This window comes from Coturnix japonica, chromosome 7, assembly GCF_001577835.2.
Source record: "Coturnix japonica isolate 7356 chromosome 7, Coturnix japonica 2.1, whole genome shotgun sequence".
Lineage (NCBI taxonomy): Eukaryota > Metazoa > Chordata > Aves > Galliformes > Phasianidae > Coturnix > Coturnix japonica.
Window position 1 is genome coordinate 27,112,865 of NC_029522.1, and position 21,394 is coordinate 27,134,258.

The 21,394-nt window shown below is 38.1% G+C and overlaps 1 protein-coding gene across 11 annotated transcripts in view; it reads right to left on the reverse strand.

Moving 5' to 3' along the window:
- The window catches only part of NCKAP5 (NCK associated protein 5), a 405,691-nt gene that overhangs the window by 98,863 nt on the left and 285,434 nt on the right, over positions 1 to 21,394 (reverse strand). For all 11 annotated transcript variants that reach the window (XR_001556628.2, XR_001556627.2, XM_032445915.1 and 8 more), the window contains exon 7: positions 10,435 to 10,590. Coding sequence is in view for 9 of the 11 variants with exons in the window: in XM_032445915.1 (XP_032301806.1) it covers positions 10,435 to 10,590 (156 nt within the window). In the remaining 2 variants the exon portion in view is untranslated. The remainder of the gene's footprint in view (positions 1 to 10,434; positions 10,591 to 21,394) is intronic.

The following is a 21,394-nucleotide window of genomic DNA, read 5'->3' on the forward strand; positions in this document are numbered from 1 at the left end:
ATAAAAACCACAAATCTCACATCCATTTCTTCATCTGATCTGAAATGGCAGTTAAAATAACTTTACAGAGGGCTTTGCCCATGACAATAACCATCTCTTCATATTTTAGAGTCAGATTTGCTACTGATCTTTTCTTCCCCTCACAATTTAGTGAAAACTTAAAAGAAAAACCTGCACTTATTGCTTCCTCTTTTTAAAACATTTTTTTTTTCTACAACACTTCAAGACTAAGACCAAGACCATTAAAATCAGGAAGTTTTTTTTGAAGAGCATGCCTTTGTTGGAAGGCAGTAAGGAAACCTGGAAGTTTATAAAGTGAAACAGTTATGATTACTAACTGGATGCTTCTGCCTTCTAAATAATAGCTAAGCCTTGTATGCATACATACTAACCAGAACGCATGTGTTGGAAGGCACAGTTATCCTGGGTATTTGTGCAGAAAGGGAAGAAGCTCTGTCCTCTAGGTGGCATGATGCACCTGCATATCCCAACTGCAACTGCAGAACCCTGGCAGGCAATTTAATTCCTCCACCTGTGCAGGCACCACAAAATATGAGGTGGCAGTTCTGGTTCTCAGCAGAGGTGACAGCTGCTCATGGCTAAAGGCAGAGCAGAGGCTACTCCTGTCTAGGACCCAGTGTGAGCTGTCTGCTGGAAGGCAAGGAACAGGTGCTCAGCCTGACAAGAGACAGTGCAAAGGCTCTCCTGGCACCCTATGGGAGAGGGAGCTTACAGCTGGCAGCAATGGGCAGCATATGAAAACCATTAATTCAAAAACACCTGGAGGGGAAGAGAAAAGAGATGGTTTTGACAAAGAAAAACCAAAACCAAACTCCTCCTACTTAGCACTTAATAGAATTGCATATTTGAATCAGTCAAATGTATATTAAAGGATATCTGCATGGATACATGCATGCAGGTTTAATGTATCAGTGAATATAAGGTTACATTATACTTGCATGTAGCTTTTTTTTTCTTTTCTTTTACTGAGACACTGAAATTACATATTTGGTTCATGGTTAACAGGCATCTGCAGAACCACTGCCAACAATCACAGCCCTGTGTAATGGAGCTAAATCAGACTATTCCATGTTGGATGTACCTATTCTCTTTATTTATTAATAACTGATCTTAAAATCTGTGCTTGTCAGCATGACAGATTAAGCAGATTTAAAAATAACTGAGTATTTTAAGCTGTAGATTATTAAAATGGCTGCATAATAAAGGCAGTGAATACTGAATTTCACAAGCATGTTAACATTTAATTCTTCACATGTGTACTTAGACATACAGCCAACAGCAGAGCCAAACCCACACCATGACATGGACTTCTATGATGCAGGTCAGTGCGATTTGGGTGTAATTAGAGCTGCCCAGAATCCAGCTGTATTCTCTAATTTTGTATTCCTGCACAGATGGAAATCACTACCAAACTAAGAAGTTCATTGCCACATGAACATCATTATTGTTTCATCATTTTCCAAGACCAGTGAACAGAAATGTAAAGTGAAATTGTTTTGTCTGTGTAAGAGTTGTAAGAGATTCAGTTCTAAAAGCTGAGGTAAATTAATTGGGATTTCCTATGCAGCCACTAAAGGTCCATAGAACACAGGGCTATTCGTAGTGCTACTTTGACACAAACTGCAGCTATTTATTTAGCTTATGAAGTATATGACTTCCCTTACTGCCAGCCAAATTGCACGCATTAGTATGCAAATTAAAAATATAAGATATGATTCTAAAATGTGTTACAGGGAATTTTTCCTCTGAAATAAGTGCCACTGTGAAGGATGAGAAGGCTTTGCAAAGGGGGCTTTTGTAGAAGCCAGCCCAGCGTGCATACCTGATAGAGGCTATTTAAAAAAACTCCCGAGTCCCACTCCGAAATGATAGATGTGTTGGAACAAACACAGTCACCTAGATCTATAACATACTGTTGGAAAATCTCATTTCACTCAGCAACGAGAGTGAATTCTCAATTGTACCACACGCCTGAAAGCTATAAAAGGTAAGTTACATTATCTCCTGATTACGTGCAAGGAAGCACTATACATAGAGAGAAGGGCACTCAAAAACCACCATTATTTAAGTTATAAAAGTCAGACCGAGGTATCAGATTCCTTCATTGCAACATAGCAGGGACTCTTTGTGCAGAACATGGTTAACATTTATTTCAATAGAGAAAATTTGACAAGCTTAATAAAACCAAGACGATTTTCCTTGACTTCCACGACTTACCCTTTCTCCACTGCCAACACCTATTTCTCAGATCTTCTGGCACCAAATCATTATTCCTGCAGACTTATTCATTATTGTGAACTATTCAAAGAGTGTTTGTTACATCAGCCGAGTAAGTGCCACACAGAAAGAGAAAGAACTCTAAGAAAAAAGCTATTGCAACAATTCAGAATATCATAGAAAAACTGAATTTATCATTTACTCTCACAATAAATATAAAGAATTACAGCAACAACATTGAAATGTTTTAAGCTCAGTTCTCCTTAATGTTTTGTAAAATTCTACAGCTGAATATTTTCTCTGGAGGATCCCACAGTTTTTGCCTGTAATTTTCACATGTATGCACCGGCACTCAAGCAAAAATGAACACTACAGGTAAACTGAGCAATTTTCTAAGCAGTATCCTGACTCAAACAGCAATGTACATTAAAAACTGCATATAAGAAATGTTTTTTCCCACCTGGAAGATGTTGGATTCACTGCCCTGAATCTTACGCCTATCTACTTTGAGAAGATACAAATTAGGAAGAATGTAAGTTTCTCACTCTGTCTTTCTAATGTGAAATATCTGGCTCAAGTTTAGGAAACCATTAACTTTTAATAAAACCCAACTTCACTGCATAAGCAAGCTGAAGGAGAAAAAAATCTGATACACACCAAAATTCCTTTTACTACAATCATGGTATGACATGACAAATAAATGCACTTTTATCTACTGAACTCTACAAGCTTCCCATTTTAGAAGTCTATAGAACAGGAATATTAGTCCAAACATATTGTGTTCACCACTGAATTAGCAAATTGTGAAAGAATAATACTACCTGGGAATCTCATGGCAGAAAGAAGAGTCAATACGAAAGTCTTTAGCTTTTCACCAGGCATCAGAGACTCAGAAGCTTGGAAGATTGTGACCAATTCCAAAATATTTAACTTCTGGACTGCTACAGTGATGCTTCATGGGAGATACAGCTGAATATTTTTTTTTCTAGACTTAGTTAGGAAAGAAAACAATACCAATACCACCTGTCATTTGGACTAAAATTCCCAAGAGGCGCCAGGTTTGAGTTTAGAAATTAATTACTTTAAGCTTTCATTGAAAACTGAGTAATCAGAAAAATGAAATAGGCACAGCCTCCCCGTGTCTTTCCCACCAGTCATGGAAGCAATGATTTAATGTACGGATTAATACTAAAGCACTGATTCCAAGAGATGGAACTGTCTGATGGAACACTGGGTCGGGAGTCCCTCTGTTATGAGAATAGCAAATAGTTACAGCAATAGGAGAGAGAAACTGAACAGCTCTTCCAATGGGCAGAATTTCAAAACCCCCCCAATTCATGGCCATAGTAGATACTTCTTGATTTTTTCATACCATGAACTTTGTATGACTTACATTAAAAAGTGCAAAGGGAGAGAGAAAATAGGAAAGTTCGTTCAGTTCCTTAATATTTTAAATGTCTGCTATAAGTTCACTCTCCTTTCTTAAATACTCATCACATACTAACTTAATTCAATTAGTCTACCCAGAAGACTTCTGTTTTCATTCACCTTCTATATGAAGATACCATTTTTTATTAACTTATCTCAGCTGACAAGATGCATTGACACTGGAAGCAGTTCGGTCTGTGTGCCATCTATGAAGCCTCACACACTCATCTGCAGTATTTTGAATAGATGGAGAAGCTGCAATGGAAGACGTGAAAGGCAGGAAGGCCTGGCTTGACAAAAACAGGGTACAAGCATCTGGCAATGATATCACAGCAGGAAAGGGTGAAAAAAGATGGCAGAGGAAAGCGTGAAAACAGATGGCAGAGGAAAGCACACAAGAAAACAAAGGAAAGGAGTGACAAGTAGCAGCCATGAGATTTGCTTCTCAAAGGTTAGAAACAACTGAGCCACTGAAGACCTACAATAGAAGAGTTCATGCATACAGATGATAGAATGCATTTTTCACGATAGCACTTACTCTGGTTTCATTTGAAAAATTACTCATTTCTTGCGTTGCCAGAGCAGTTTGACAGTAATGTTACCAGCAAACAGCTAGAATAAACTGGGCTGTATCTGAGAGCAGTGATGCGAGTCAGTGCTGAATCATTATAAGCCTTTGGAAATATGATTTTTCCTGCTCCAGCTACTGATCCCTCAGTATTAAAAGAGTTCTTAGGCATAACTCAGAAAACAAATTATAAAAGTCTCCTAGAGGAAGGAAGATTTAAAAGTAAAATAATTCAATAATTAGGACTAAGTAGGTTGGCCTTTGGTGACCAATCAGCACATTGAACCAAATTATGTGAACAGTCAAGGCACTGGGAAGATGCCTCCAGCTCAACCAGATTGAATGTGCTGGCCAGAACAAAATTGATTGTTACAGAATATTTAAAACATTGCTACAAAATACCTAGAAGTTACATCATTTTTCAATGCAGCGGGGTAGAGGGATTCAAACTCCTTATGAGCTAAAGTGAAGCAACAGCATACACAAGTTTATCCAATTATTTTCAGAAACACAGATTCTTTGTCCCTACATAATGCATGGTTTGTTTTTTTTTTCATGAAAAATGATACAATTATTAATTTTCTTACCAATTTAGTTTGTAGTATGTGGAAAACAATGAGGAAAAAAAGAAAAACCAGGCAAGAGCAAAACAAAATCACACTCCTAATGAATAAATCTCTCTTCTCAAAAAGGAAATAATTCACCTTCTCCTACCTCCTTTTTAACTTACAAACACGTCTCTCTTCCTCTACAGGGCAGTAAAAGCATAATATGGAAAATACTTGACATACTTCCTCATTTGTTTAATGGTGATGATACAAAGGAAATTACCCATTTAATACTTTTGAACATTTAGCTTATTATCTTGACTGAGTTTTCTCCCAAAAGTTCAATTTATTAAAACAAAACACATTTTTGCTATGATGAACTGCAAAAGGGCACGAGGGCAAACTTCTATAATTAAAATCAGAGTTCTCCTCTAGCAGATATTGGTTTTACTGCAGCTTAGTTTGCTGAAACTTATCATTGAGTCTCGCTCACTCAAAAGCAATCAGATTTTCACACATGGATTGGGCTTTTTATTTGATAATTTCAATGTTGTAATTTAATGTTGCCATTCCAGTGGCTTGCAATTTGTTGCAAAGACGCAAGGTTGTAAGCAGCCTTCAATAATTAGTTTTCAGGCCCCATGGAAGTTGTTCCTACTACATATGTGGAAGGGAAGTTAGGACATGCAGCAAACCAAGGCAACCACTTCCTTACCGGTGATACTTGTTTTAATTGTTATGTATATACTGTGTGCTTAGCAAGGTGTTAGTTGTGTCCCTTTGTAGGCAATAGAGAGCAAACAATCATTTTTGAAGAGTGAAAACCTGCCCACAGCAGAGAGGTTGGAATTAGATGACTTTTTATGTCCCTTCCAACCCAAGCCATTCTGTGATTCTATGAAACCACCCCCACATAATCAAAATCCATGAATTCCCCATAGCAAGGTAATGGTACACCGCACAATTAACACAGAGAGGTGAAACAGGACTGTGTCTGTGATCACAAGAGGCATGCACAGTCAGTCATGAAACAGGACATGTGCTAGCAAGAACATGATATCGTAACCTAAATGCAGACACCATCAATGCTCATCCCATGTCAGGTGAACATGGTGCACCATGTGATGCATCATTCAAGCCCTCTCCTGCCATACAACCCAACAAGCCTTACAGGAGGCAGCACACCTGCACTTTGGTTACAACAGTGATATACTTCTGGTGATCTCTGGAAAGATGGGCTGTGAGCTCTTCCAGGGCAAATAAGGAGTCAATGCTATGTATGCCTTCACAGGGGAACCAGCACACAAAGTGTTTTTCCTGCAGAACCATCTGGGATCTATAATTTAGACACAAAACTTTAATGCTACCACTTCTGTAATCTGATTTACCCTATGCTTCATGTGTAAAATGCACTAGCCCACCTGACTGAGGCGAAGTATTAAGGCCTGAGCTGCTTCCACGTCCTTGAGTGGAAGTATGAGAGTATGCCCAGACAGAAGGAGCCAGAAACAAGCCAGCTATACAAGGTATTTAACTGCATGCTCCATTCCAGCTCCTCATCTGCCAAAGCAGAAATGAAACAGTCTGTACAGGATGTAGGAAATGTGCAGCTGAAACAAGGAATGATCGCAGTCTTCTCGAGTCTTCGTCCCATCTCGATTCACAATCCCTTTTCTTCTTGAAAAACTGAGGAGACACGCACTGTGTTCAAGGACATACTGACAAAACAACAACAAAATTGCTGCTGAAGGAGACATCTTCTGAAACAACTTTCACTAAGTACTTGGTCATTTCGTTCAGAGCCCCATCACCTTGCTTCCTTCACAAAGAAGTTTCTAAGGTAGCTGCAGTACTGCGGGGGCAAAGAACGAAGTCTGGAGGAACTCAAACATTTCATACAGTTAGACATAGTTAATTCATGCTGAATTATCTCCACTGCATAAATGTCTGTGCAAACGACAGACTTTAATAGGCCTTCAAAGCTGACACACTATTTATCACTGATTACATTTTTTAAATCAAAGTAACTATGCCTTTAACAGGCATGTTTAGATTAAGACTGACACTAACTCAGTATATCAGTTTAAGTCACTTGCAATTATGCAGGTGCTTGGGCAGCCTGTATTTCTGTCAGCTAAAGCTAAATTGAGGTAGAGAGCCCATATCTGTACTGAATAATGAAGCCCTCGTCCCAGGGGACAGATACACATTCTCACATGTGGAATATTCCTAAAGTTTTCCTCTCTGCACTGTAACTGTGTGATCTCTTCTTGCTGCAAAAAGGTTGTCATAGAATCTTGTTCTGAGAGTCTGTATAATAGCTGACATGCCCAGAAGGTCCAATAAGGCTCTGTGAAAAAGTCCAGTTATATGCATATGATTTTGGAAGTGCATCAATATTGTTTTAATGTAATTTTATACATATCCACATATACCTCTAATTGCTATGCAAGGGTTGACGGATGTCCATAAAGAACTGACTTTTTTGTATATACCCGGCTACCATTAAAAAAAAGAAAGAGGTATCTCAGTGAGTGATGAAAGAAGAAAGAAATATTATCCTACAAAGGAGTTTGTGCTATTTGTCATACTTTGTTAATATTTCAGTTTGTGAAGCACTCCAAATACACAGAGAAGTTATCAGGGACTTTTTTTTTTTCCTGCTTTGTAAGAGTTTTATGGCATTTGATCAAACCTGCTGAAGTAAATTAGATGGCATTTCATGAGCAGCCAACTAAAACTGCTGAAGGCACAAAGGAGTTCTGATATCCAGGAAATCACAATTAATTTCAACTACATAAAATGGAATACGAGGCTGCACAAACCATTTGTTATTTGTCACCTGTTTCGTTTGATTACAAACGTATGGTATTTATCAGTCCGTAGACTGGAAATAGAATTTGCTGTAAATGATAAAGAATGTAAAAAGATTACAGGTATAATATACATATATCCTTCTTATCAAAGTATATGATAGCTCTCACTTGGGCAGACTACCAAGACTCTATATTATACTGATTTTTATTGTTCACTGAGAAAATTTCTAGGTTAAACAGAAGTTAAAAGCTAAAAAGTACTACAGATATTTCTTTGACAATACATTTGACAGCGCCCAAGAGTAAGAAAATAAATTCTAGATACAACTCCACTGATAAGGAATTCATTTAAAGGAAGTTCTTTCTGAAAATGAAGCCCTGTTTCCCACTTACAGCTGATAATTTGCCAGTCAGTATCCAACAGACCGAGATGACTACAGCTTTCCTCACCTTGACAGAAACTCCAGGAGAAAACCACCACTCACCTCATATCTACCAAAACAGTAATCAACAAGGACAGACAAAACAATTGTTCTATGAATGTAACAGCAGCTTTTTTTGCCCATATAGGTATTCATAAGAAAAGAAACTAAATTTGCTATATTGTACACAAACTGACTAAATTATCCATTTAGTTCTGGGCTGGTGGACAGCTTTTCTTTTTTTTTCTCTTCTTTCACTGAAAATTAGCTTGGACTTATTCAACATTTTTGTTTGTTTGAATGTGACCAGTCAAGAGAAGGTATTCATCAGAAAAACAAACTGCTGACTCAAAGCATCTGTATAATAAAAACACAGCACCACTTGCTCACACTTTTCCCTTGATGAACACTGTAAACTATTTTTATACGTACATATATATGTACACATGTATATACAGTCCCTTATTACAAGAGAGGCACATCACAGCAGTAAGATAAGCAGGGTGGTAGTATGGATGCTCTAATAGACCAGGCTACATCCTGGCACGTGCAAAATTTGTCAAGAACCAAACTGAATTAATAAAAAAACAAAGTAATATGAAGAGTTATTATAAGATCTTTTAAAGTGATGATATCAATGAAATTATAATAAAAACTACTAATGAAATGGGTCTCATATTTTCATTTAATTTTAGTATGTTATTTATAGGCAGCCTTCAGACTGTATAGTGTACAGATGAAGGACTAGCTTCACTAAGTACTTTACTAGAATCACTGAATTTATTAATTGTGGATTATGCAGTAATATCTAATCACACAAAGTAAGATGAAAGATTCTGACACTTGCTTCACAGAAACTAGCAAACAGCAATATTCCCCTCCTTTTTATATAGATTAATAAAATATTTAGAGTAATTACTCTGCGTATACTAAAGGATTCAAACTGTTAATTGCATGTAACTAAAAGAAAGCATGTAACAATTAATAAACCACAGAGTCCCTGGCATCACTGTTTACATTCCTAAAGACAAAAACAAGTGCAAGAATATATGTCATTAAGCAACACACAATTAACAACGTTTTGTTTTAATTATCTTAGACCACAATTAATAATGATTCTGCAGTTCATCCTTCTACTTTGACAGCTACTTACACTATTTATGTAGATTAATTATTGATGTATTGGAATTCACTACTATATGCTTTGAACAAGTCTCTGCATAACGTTACATCAATGAGGAGATCTGTTCACTCACCTTCCAGGTCTAGGTTTAAATGCTATGCTATGTATCCGGGCAATTTGCCACAACTGATAAAGGCCGTGACGTTATTGAAAAACTTCCTATCAGTTGAGGACTTGCTACTCTTTGCATCCCTTGCCCTGATTCTGCTCTTTCCATGCCCATATTCCTCAAGATTTCAAACTCAACCACAGTGTGATCACTACAGCCTAGACTGCCTCCAATTTTAATCTCTTTAATGAGTTCCTCTGTGTTGGTGAACACCAGGTCTAGTCATGCTTCTTCTCTGGGTGATCTGTCCAGTACTTGAACCAGGAGACTACTCTAAACACACTCCAAGAGCCTCCTGAATTGCTTGCAGCCTGTCATGTTGCCTTCCCAGAAGACATCAGGCAAGCTGGAATGAGAGCTTCATATGATGCTTCTTGTAGTCAAAGCAAGAGGGTCTCATCAACAGATTCCTTTTAGTCAGGCAGCCGGTAGTAGATACTATCACAAGTCCATTCATCTAGTCATTGCTTTTAACCCCCATCTCAACCTGATCATAGCTATTTCTTGGATGCAGATCTTTGCAATCTATCAGCTTTTTAGCATACGGAGCAACTCCCTCACCTCTCCTTCCTTGCATATCACTCCTAAAAAGCTTGTAGCCCTTGACTGCAGCATTCCAGCTGTGTGATTCATAACACCATATTTCCATGACAGTAATCAGGTCATCATTTTATAATAGCACTGTGGTTTCCAGCTCCTGCTTCTTCCCCACTCTGCACTGGTGTAGAAGCACTTGGACAGCCGGACTACTGGACACATCATCACTTCAGATAGAAGAGCCCTACCTAATTTCTTTGAGACAATTCATAGGCATTTCCCCATTGTGGCAGTGTTCCCCAAGTCTACTCTGTCATTCACAAATACAACCTCTTCCCTGTCTGAATCTAGTTAAAAGCTCTGCTAGTAACACCAGCCAGCCTGCTGCCAAGAACACTCTTGCCCCATTGATGCACCCCACCCAGTATCAATATGGTCTTGAAGTTGTGTTCAAGGTTATAGAACCTAACATGAGTATAGGTGAACTGTGAAAGATTTATACTACAGAGAAGATTCAGTGACAATAAATGAATGTGGCAGGGGGCAGAGAGGGCTTTTATGTGTGAAACTGTTTTTATTTCTTACCTCCAGGGCTTTCAGACGCTCCAATAGCAATTTTGTCTTTTCTTTTTCCTCTTCAGTGCTGTTGCTGTTGCTTTCACTTCTTGAATCTTCATCTACTGCTGTGTGAATTTTTTCCATGCCTTCTTTGCATTTCCTACTGTCTTCTGACAGCTTTTCCTGAAACAATTTTTAAAGTGTCATTACTCACAGGAGGAAATGAAGTCAACCATACATGTCTCTTCAGCTCTCCCCTGTATACAAATTAAGAAAAGACAGAGCAAGTTACTACTTACTGAACTAACTAAATGGAGTCATGAAGGGTTTATTAAACATGCTGCTAGGCCAATTCAGCAAAAATGTATGAAGAAATGAACTACTACACGAACTTTAAATTTCTACAATTTGGAGCTCATCTTTTTTTAATAGAATAAGTTGAATTTTCTTTACAAGTTGCAATGAAAATTGAACATTCTATCTTTCAGTGGAAGCACTGAGATATAAAGTAGCTTATTATTAAGGAAAAGCAAACATTATGCCCGATACATTGAGCTTTTGCATCACCTCGAGCTAATATTTGAGTTGCTAAATATTGGGATAAAAACCAAACTATTACCCAAGTGCTGATTTTAAGGTCCACAATAATATACACCTGACAGCAAAATTTTCAAAGTACCCTCCCTTCTTATGGGATAGTCATTTGGGTATCATTGGCTGCTGCTGTTTAATGGCTGTTTAATTTTAAAAGATGTCTATAAAAATCCTAAGTTTGAAGGCTGAATCCCTCTCACACCATTAATTATACATCAAAGAGCAAGTGAAATATCAAGACTACAAGTAGAAAATAAAAATTCAATCTAAGCAAAAAAACACTATTGTGTTTTTCACTATTTTCACTAGCTTGAATAACTGCAAATACTTGATAAGTCTTCAAGGGATAAGAGCAAGTCTTAACTAAAATCCACAAACATAAACGAATTACAAATCAGCACTGTGAATCACGTTTATTTTTTATCTTTTTAAAAATCAAGCTTGCTTAGAAATGGACTACTACCACGTTAGAGCTATAATCAAATATCAGTTTTGTAAGTTATGGGCTCGCTCACTGAATACTCTGACATAAACCATGAGGCACAGAGCCTCGGAAAGTTTACTTCAAAGAGCCATTCCATCAGGCATCCAGCATTACTGCTGTCATGATCACAAAGGGACATAAGTATAGTCGTGTTTTATTCTTGCTCGCTACTCCCCAGCACAATGATAGAGCATCTGTAAAAGAGCCATTAAGCCATTTTCCCTTCAAGTTATCTTGATGAGTGCATTTCAATGAACTCATAACCTAATTTAACACAGGTACCTCTTTGTTGTGTTTCAAACACAAACAGTTATTTTTAGGAGAGAGAGAGACATGTACTGGATGTGGCTTACATGCATAGAAGAGATAGAAGTATAGCCTGTGATATTTCATCACAGAAGGAGGAGTAATGCAACTTCAATCAGAGTAAATCCCCTACATCCATCACCTAAGGAAGTAACCCATTCATCTTCTAATTACAAAATCTGATGAACTTGGCACAGTAGTGGCATATTCAAGAATAAATATCCTGTGATGTCCTATGATTAACACGAGAATACCTCTAAATATTTAATACTGTTACCTCTGCTTGAATGTGTAAGTACAGCTCACACATTTATCAATAAACCAGTGTATATCATGAACCCTATCTGGAAAAAGGTGTAGCATAAATATAATTTGTGCTTAAAATCGAGTTAAGGGGAAGATGACAAAGGCTTTGGGTAGGACAGATTCCTGCTAACGTCAAATGAAGCTGCTGCAAGGAGGAGACAGAGAGGGGCAGAGAGAGAGTCTTCTGAGAGGAAATATGGGTCTCCTACATGATGCTGATTAGCAAAAAAATGGGATAGAGCAGCTTGGTCTTTTTTTTCCCCTAGATTCCCACACTGCTTGTGTTACCGCTGTTAGAAACTTCTAAAACATCTCTGTTGTATGCCTCACTTATTGAACAATTAAAGTCAGGCTGGATTTGCAAGCTGAAGAGCAATATACTCTCAGGTCAGAAATACAGCAAAGGCAGAGCAGGCGCGATCCTGCTGATAAATGCAGTTTTGTTTCTGTGAAGAGGTGCCAAGTGGAAACTGTGCTCTGGCAGTAAGTTGGGCAGGCAAGAATAACAGCAATGAAAGACAAACCAGAGCCCAGATCTTGATCTCCCCAAAGCAATTAGAATTCAAGACTCAAGCCTATACTGATATGTGAACAGCTTGATGAGAATTCTACTGTAAAGCTTCATTGACATCTCTAATACTCTATGTCAACAAAGAGACAATAAGAATATGAAATATTCAAATCTTTCTATAAGGAAACCAGGATTATGCTGTTCATCTTAGACCTGTTCCCACTGAAATTAATGTGAAACTTACTATCTAGTCCCATCTTGCGGAAGCTTCTCAAACTGGTTTAAACTCTTGCTGCTTGCCCGAAACCAACAGTATCATGCAAATCTAAAATGACATCCTACCCTGACCATTATTTCTACATACTCAGTTTGCTCTATAAATCAAATAAATAGTATACTGACGATGAACCCTTTGATCAGACACTGAAGATCCCACAGCCAATAGAAAACAACAGATGAAAACACAGCCAGCATCTTGGAAATGGCAAGCATTCTAGAATCAATGGGAAGATATAAATCACTGAAGACACTGATCTATGAAGCCATACAATGCAGGGACCTGACTGAGACTCATTATAAAGTTGGCTTTCAGTTAGTTGAAGTAGAAAAGAATAATAAATTAAGAGAGCAGGACATATACTTGGAATGCCAAATGATAATTTTCCTGGAGTATGTAGGAATATAAATAAGTGTTTAAAGCCAGGCTTGCCCACCTTTGAGAGCGCTGGACAAGAAAGTGTTTCCACTGTTTATAAATAAAAAAATGACCAAAGTGATATTAAAGATCATACAGAAACTTGCAAAAAGATGGAAGACGCTGAACTAGTTATTTCAGAGACAACATCCTCCTTTCTATCAGACAGGCAATAAGCTGAAGCTTTGGACCCAGCATTACTCACAGGGAGCTGAATTCAGAGCCCTTCTTTCAAGATGCCATCTTTCCAAGGAACAGAAAAATGTCAAAGGGATGTTTAGCCAGCTATTTCTTACCCACTGCCATCTCAAAACTGTACTTTTAAAGTTTCATTGGTAATATCTTGGCTTGCCATTCCTTCACTCTCTTCACTTTTAAGTTGCCTTTTAGGAATTACAGCATACACACGTGCAAAGGTGGAAAAAATGAATTCCATTTAAAATATTTCAATTTGAATCTACAAAACATCAAAACAGGAAGGCTTAAAGACTGATGATGCAAATAATTAAAAATAATAATTAAAAAAAAAACAACTCAAAAGAAATCCATTCTAGATTTTCTTTTTTACAATGAAAAAAAAAAAATAATGATCAGGCATTAATTGGAATCAGGGCTCTTCTCTAGGAGTAATGACAAACACATTACGTGAAATGATCACATAGCTCTTCAGGCAACAAACATTGCAATCTTTCCTAATTTGCGATTTTATAATGCAGAAACCAGCTATACAAATTAAAAACCTTTAAGAAAACAGAAATCTTTAAGACTGTTAACCAAGCTACCATAAGAGGAGATTTCATTGAACATGTAAAAAAAAAGAAGGAGCAGCAGCACAGCCAGCACCAGAAATGGCAAGTCTCACACTGAGGAAGGATGGATCTCATGCACCACTACAGACCAGGAAACGACTGCACAGAAAGGTGTCTGATAGTAGGGAGCAGGGAAGACAGAGGTAAGTCTCTTCTTGGAAGTTGCTTGATGATAAGATCTTTTTGAACAAGTTAGAACATGATCATGATTTTTTTTTAACATGAAGGTTGATATATGGCCACTGGAAGAGGTTATCCAGAGAGCATCTTGAATCAGAGATATTGCAAAGTTCACTGGAGAAGTGGCTACAGCAATATAACATGTTATAAATGAATCTGTACTTTACAGTACTGATTATAAATAGCAATATTTCCAAAGTCATGTCACAAAATTCTGCTTGAGCCAAACAAGAATCTTTAAAAGATCAAGATCCTTTAGATGCTGATTTTCTCAATGAGCATTTGATGACAACTTGTTTGTCTGGAAGTTGACAAGTACTAATTAGAAATGGCATCCTTACTTACAGAAGCTAAAGATCATGCTCATATGATTAACACAAATTCCTCCACAGTTGTGTAGCATTTTGGATGCAATGCAGCAGAGATCTCAAACTATCTCTGTGCCCATTTACAGTGCCAGATTGTGACACCACAGTTCATTTTTTTTCTTTCTGAATTCCTTTTAATTCTTCAACTTCCTAGATGTATATGTATATATAGTATATTGTACATATATGACTTTATAAAGGTTACAAATACAAATCATTCTGATTAATGCTTGCACTTTCCCAAATACTACACTTAAGTCACAAATACACATGAAAAAATTTATGCAGAACACATATTAACTTAGTGCTTATGATTGCTTAGAAACACTAGAGAAAAAACCAAGCATTTTTTGCAATGTAATTACTAGCAGATTATGTAGTCAATGGTAGCATTCACCCCAGAATCCAGCCAATGTGGAGCCCAAGCTACCTATCCCAGCACTTCAAACCACTTAGCACTTCCCATGAACATGTCTCAGAAGCTTCCAAGGGCCTTTCAAAAGAGGTAGGCACTGCACAGTGTCTTGGATCTCACTAACTCCACTGGGAATCCAGGTAGATTCCTTTAGTTGCACAGTTTTAACACTCCTGCTATCATAAAGGCACACTGTTAACCTCCAAAACCTGAGCTGCAACTTACAAAACCACATAAAGAAATTTGTATGTAATAAGAAATTCTCAATTTTGTTTCTTGCAAGGCCATTCTATAGTCTTGATGCATTCATTGACTATGGAGTCTCACTGTTATTTTCACGGCGGACCTCCTAGTGTTCAGCACCATTTTTCACTGCAAGTGAGCGATACGAAACGAGAATGTTCAGACTGCCAATGTAGATAAAAATAGTAGATGAGGGTTTCTTTGTACTTGCATGAAAAAACAGCCCCAAGCTATGCACAATGAGCTCAAACAATTTGACTGCACAAACTGAAAAAAGGCAGCAATTGCTCCAAGGAATACTGACTTAAAATTCCAAAAAGGTTTAATATGTTTTCCAGCATCATCCTACTCACCTTTCCCTCCCTGACATAAACTTTTTTCTTTCCTCATAATGAACTGCTTAATGTGGCTCAATGCCTTTTATAAATGACCTTTGACACCTTTGCAGCATATTCAGATGTGTTTTATAACCTGTTTCATTTAGTCAAACCTTAAGTACAGAAAGGACAATTTTACATTAAGTCAGAGCAATGTGAAGTAGGAGTGACGAATTCACAGCGTCTCCTGTTAGATGCTTTGTACAGGACCAGTTACTGATGTCTCTGTGACATGAGTATCTGTGATATTTTCTCAGGTTTGCTTAATCTGCAAATGGCAGAGTGTGATTAAACACCATGACCCATGTCCCAAAAAAACAAAAACTGAGCAATCCATTTAAAATCTTCAACAATTGCATACAATGTAATGGCGCAATCTAAATCTAATCTCATAAAAAGCTATGAGCAAGACTTCAGTTTTCAACCAGTATTCCTGTATCTATACATTCCGCTGTTCTCTTGTTTCATTTCCTCCCAGTGGAAGCACAGACTAAAACACAGTTTTGCTTTAAAAAGAACATCAGCAAATACAACAATAATACATTTTTGTTTACCTAATAGATCTTGTTCAGGAGAAGCTGCCAAAAAATGAAAAAAAAAGAAAGGAATGCACATATATCAGAATGTTTTACAGAATCATCCCGAACTCTTCACAGTTTAACATTACCACTGTCAGGAAAAACATATACAAGTTTTTGTTTTTCATCTCTGGATCTGACTTACAGATTGAACACAGAGAGCAATAACACACCCTACATTAAATATGGGGGATGGAAAAGAGAACAAAGCACTTTCTTTATGTTTCTGATACGAGCCTCCTACCACTCGTTTATCAATCCAAATGTTCTATATATTATTATTCTCCCAAAACACTCTATCTTCCAAGCTATTGGCCCTATTGAGCATTCTGTAGGCACATTAGTAAACTTCCCAATGATGCTTTTATTGGCTGTTCCATGCATCAGAAATACATATTTTAGACAAAGTTTGGATCAAGAGGACTGTACTAGGAAAGCCTTCACAGTACTCACTAATAAGTGAACTTAGATCAGTAAGAGTAGATGGAATTTCCTGTTCTGAGGTCCCCATTTGAACGTCAGTCCGGGGTATCAAAGAGAGTAACTCTAATCTGTGGCCAATTATTACTGTTCACACCACCCTGGCTTTAGTTAACAAACACTCACATTATCACCATCACCCCCATTACCCCCATCACGCCCATTATCACACCACCCTGGCTTTAGTTAACAAACACTCACCATCACCCCCCCCCTAGCACTTCAGTTGCCAAAATCAGTAACAGTTCTGGAGGTGACTCTTGCAAGGCAGGCCTCAGGCACAAGGATGGCAGGGCAATGCTCAGCATGTTTGTTTTCTATTGCTTTTTCAAAATGGAACATTTCAGCAACATTCAATAGCAATGACACTGGTAGAAAGAACAGATATTTCAAGAGCTAAGCTATTTCTTCCTCATATGTGTGCATGTGATACTATGAGAATATACACCAAGACTTTTTATGGAGGTACTAATTGGTTCATTAGTACCATTCTTCAAGTAATCACCTTTTCTCTCAGAAAATCTATATGCAGCATTTAAACTTCCCTGAATGAGTCTGTAAGTACTAAACTAACTACACTAGACTGAAGTGGCAGCATTAAAATACCCATCCTTGACTGAAGTACAAACAAGCCAAACTATTCTGAAAATTCATTTGGTAAATTTTATGTAATTAAAGCAATAGAACTACTCCGGATTTAAATTGCTAGAAGGAAGCCTGTTTTTATTCCCATTGCAACCCTTTCACATTTTGTTTTTAATAATGTCATTTTACCACTTGGATGAAGGCCAAATTGCTCTTTTTAATGAAATGAAACAGTTCAAGTGCTCTTTGTGGGTGGTGGCTTTTTTTTCCCCCACAAGAAAGTCCCCTAAAAACTTATACTTGTTGGTCCAATTTTCAGTACATGGTTTCTTTTGGGAATATCACAAGTAGCTCCAAGGAACATATCTGAAGATGAGTATTAACTAATGTTTTAGAACGAGAGCAGTATATTAACTGACTAGTTCACACCACAAGCACAAGTACTGAAGCTGACCAAAGAAGCGACCTGTGGATTTTGGAAAAAAAAGGAGCATATTGTTACATAACCAAGTTTATAATCTGATCAGTAGCGCAAATCATTTCCAGAATAAACATATCTATACTGGTATATTTTATGCACATTCTTATGTTTAAATAATTTTCAAAGATGATGTGCACTTTGGCCCAGAGAGCCAACTGTATCCTAGGCTGCATCAAAAGAGAGATGGCCAGCAGAGTGAGGGAGGTGATTTATCAACTCTGCTCTGCCTTTGTGAGACCCCATCTGAAGTACTGTAACCAGAGCAAGGGCCACCATCACAAGAAAGGTGCAGAGGTGCTGGAGCAGGTACAGAGAAGGCCATGAGGATCACGAGGAGCACCTCTCCTATAGGGACACACTGAGGATATGTCTCGTATGAGATCTCACTGCAGCCTTCTATCACCTAAAGGAAATCTACAGGAAAACTGGAGAATGACAGGGAGTGTAGTGACCGGACAAGAGGGAATGGTTCTAAACTAAAAGAGGGTAGGTTTAGGTTAGGTATTAGGAGGAAATTTTTCACTATGAGGGTGGTAAGGTACTGGAACAGGTTGCCCAGAGAAACTGTAGATGCTCCATTCCTGGAGGGGATGGAGGTGCTTAAATCTAGGTTGGATTGACTCTGGGCAACCTGGTCTAGTGGAGGTGTCCCTGGTAAGGCAGGGAGTTGGAACTGGAAGCTGACAACAAATCCATGGGGATCCCACTGCTCCGTTCAGAGTCAGAGCTGGGCTGGAAGTAGCACTGGGTGCCACGGGAAGCTCGCTGCAGCAGGCCAACAAATTGGGCCTCCATATTCAAAGATCTTGGCTTCTCTCCAAACAGCAGAAAGATTATCTGAAAACTGATAGCTGCTGTGAACTCCAGGAGGTTACTGCAGTCTCTTAGGATGACTGAGTAGTGCTATGTTAGAGCCATACTCTTTTCTTACATACAACCCCTGAATTAACAGGACAACCATAAGAACATCATTAAGGGCAAGATTCAGGCTGCATAACCTGCTGTGCATAAATGAGAAGTCCCTGTTCACATTAGGATGATCTTCATCTGTCAGGCTGTGAATCACCTCATCATCTTGTTTTCTAGAGTATCTATGAATTTGTTATGCCTGTTTCATATGTATAGGGTTCAGCTAATGTATATGGGCTGGTTTTTGTGCACTCATAAAAATAAAATAAAATCTAAAGATAAAGCAAAAGATAAAAATAACACAATAATACTACACTGTCAAGGAAAATACAAGTGGAGAATTGCAGTAATTATAATACATAATAGAATCATCATAGCAGTCAATCTTCACTGCTTGCTTTTAGAGATTATATAGGTATAGAAAATCCTGGGAAGGCAAGAGCAGCTTGTTTTCTGAGAACCACAGATACACAAACTGCAAATTTCACTTATGAGACTTCAGTTATGCTAAGCTTAATTCCATTGCTTTGTCACTGTATTACAAACAAATGATCAAAAGGGGAAAATTATTTGCACACATGTTCCTTATGACAAAACTGTAATTTTGAACAGCGTCTGAAGAGCACGTAACTATCCCCTGGGGACAAGAATCCAACCTCAATTTAGTTAAATGTGGGAACAAATATTTAACAGAATCTCTGCACACTGGTGGAAAGCTATCAGAAGAAAAACCTGTAAGGAATTACTTGTTACAGAGCTGGTGGTTTCTCTGCATGGAAAAGCAGAACAAGAGCAGATCCTCATGTTCCTGACAGTCCAGCATCCCTAATGGAGCTCCCAAGAGTGTGGGAGGCTCCACTTCAGTCCTTCCCTGGGAGACACAAAACTGCCAAGCTTTGCCTTGTAATATTCTCCTTCGTAGATGAGGGGATCTGGCTGATGCAGTCTCCTGTGTGCACTTCCGTCCCAGAGATGTGAGTTTAATTTTAAGGATATATTTCCTCTCTGCAATAGAAGTTGGCATTAAAAATTCTATGTGGATTTCAACTAGGGAATTCAACTAGTGCCTTTTTTCCAATTCAAGACCATGTCCCTTCTATAAAATGTTACACATCAGTGGCCTGAACATTAAACTTGCATAATTTTATGTAAAGATAAAATTATAGTGCAACAGATACAGTTTTTCTTCTCATGATAGAGCTGTTGACACCAACGTCTGTCCAAGTTTGAAGTGACAGCCTCAACAACTGTTCCACATTTGATACTCGCAAAACACACCGACAAGAAATCAGGTTGATCTGGCCAACATTTCCAACTGAAATATGCCTGCACCATTCATGTAGTCTCACCTCACAGATGCCTATTTCAGAAAGCAACTAGCAAAACACTCCAGGCTTCACAAGTGAGAGATAAAGGTCTTTTAGAATTGAAATGACTTTATCTTTGTATTGAAGTTATCAGTATCAAGAGTCATTACGAGTCTTCATAATCTCCTTTCCTACCAGTAGCTAAGGCAGGCACATGAACACACATTTACATCTAGCAAGAAGGCAGAAAATGGACCTGAACTTTCTTAAGCACAAAGCCACTCCAGTGAAGCTGCAGCGTGACCAGATTACTGCCCTGGTGGTGATGTCCTGCAAATGGGACAGATGTCCCCTGTGGGGCTCTGTGCACCACTCTTATAACATTGAAACCTATGAAATCATTTCTGAAGTTACTTACCAAATCCTGTCATCCCTCCAGACCAAAGATCCCTACCACCAGCAAGCCAGCTCTTACTTGGCTTACTCAGGGATGACTGGCCTATGATATTAGATGGGGATGGGCTTCAGGCTGTGTAGAAGCTGGGATGTAAGTTCCCAGCAGGGGAAAGAATCTGCTCCCCAATGCAGTATTCTTCTGGAGGGTTTACTTCAAAGAAGCACAGTGGGGCTCAGAAAAGGTTGCAAGGCTTCAGTCATGAGGACTCATTTCCCTACAGCAAAATTCTCTCCTACATTTTTTTAATATAAGACAGAATAGCTCCACTTGAAATTGATTCATTTCCTATTAGAAGTGCAGTAATAGTGTACAGTATGCTGAGCAAAATCATTTGGGAGAAATACACCTTTTTTCAAGTCTACCAAAATACAAAAATATAAAGAAGTCTTTTTTTACTTTTATCTTTTTCTACTCATTATTTGTCTAAAGTGCCCCTGTTATCAGAAACAGCAGTTCATACACACTGATTTCATCTTAAATGTACCTGAGAGTAAAAAGGTACGTTGTTACCATCTTCTTATAGACAAAGGTAAAAAAAAATAGACAGATGAAGTGTATTTGCTTCAGGAAACAGAAACATTTGTGTCAAAGGAAGGAATCGAAATCCAATCTCCTGAACACAGGGCTTGAAACGGCACTGTCCTTCACTGTGATGCCATGTCTGTCCTGAGCTTCACTGCCCACCCTGACAATTCCAGAACTGCAACAAATTATCAACTTACAGCAAACACTCTTTCTCATCTATTTCGATTACTGTACACTGACAGAAAAGCAGTTCAAACAAAATCTGATAGACACTGAGTGATCTGTAACCAGGTAAGACTCTGGACATTTGGTAATGTGATCAAGCAGGGAACTGACTCCATAGTTTCTGATGTCCAAAATACAAACTTAGGAAGAAAA